This window comes from Myotis brandtii, unplaced genomic scaffold (genome assembly GCF_000412655.1).
Source record: "Myotis brandtii unplaced genomic scaffold, ASM41265v1 scaffold986, whole genome shotgun sequence".
Taxonomy (NCBI): domain Eukaryota; kingdom Metazoa; phylum Chordata; class Mammalia; order Chiroptera; family Vespertilionidae; genus Myotis; species Myotis brandtii.
In genome coordinates this window covers 2,307,362-2,307,576 of record NW_005372102.1, presented here as the reverse complement: position 1 = coordinate 2,307,576, position 215 = coordinate 2,307,362, and the positions used below count along the sequence as shown (strand labels likewise).

Below are 215 nucleotides of genomic sequence, written 5' to 3'. Positions count from 1 at the left end.
TGGCTGCAGCGGCTCAGGGATCGCGCTCACCCTGTTGTTGCCCCGCCCGCCCCTTTCTCGCGTTAGGGATCCACTCGTGCTTCGTGTGCAAGGAGAGCACAGCGGACGCCAGGCGCTGCTCCGTGCCGCAGTGCGGGAAGTTCTACCACGAGGCCTGCGTGCGGAGGTTCCCCCTGACGGTGTTCGAGGGCCGCGGCTTCCGGTGCCCCCTGCCC

At 69.3% G+C, this 215-nt stretch overlaps 1 protein-coding gene across 1 annotated transcript in view; it reads left to right on the top strand.

Annotated features, from left to right (window-relative positions):
- Nucleotides 1-215, top strand: part of WHSC1 (Wolf-Hirschhorn syndrome candidate 1) — a gene marked incomplete at its 3' end in the record, with an annotated part of 63,660 nt that overhangs the window by 55,902 nt on the left and 7,543 nt on the right. Inside the window, exon 12 of the mRNA XM_014533459.1 lies at nt 93-202. Within this exon, the coding sequence (XP_014388945.1) occupies nt 93-202 (110 nt within the window). The remainder of the gene's footprint in view (nt 1-92; nt 203-215) is intronic.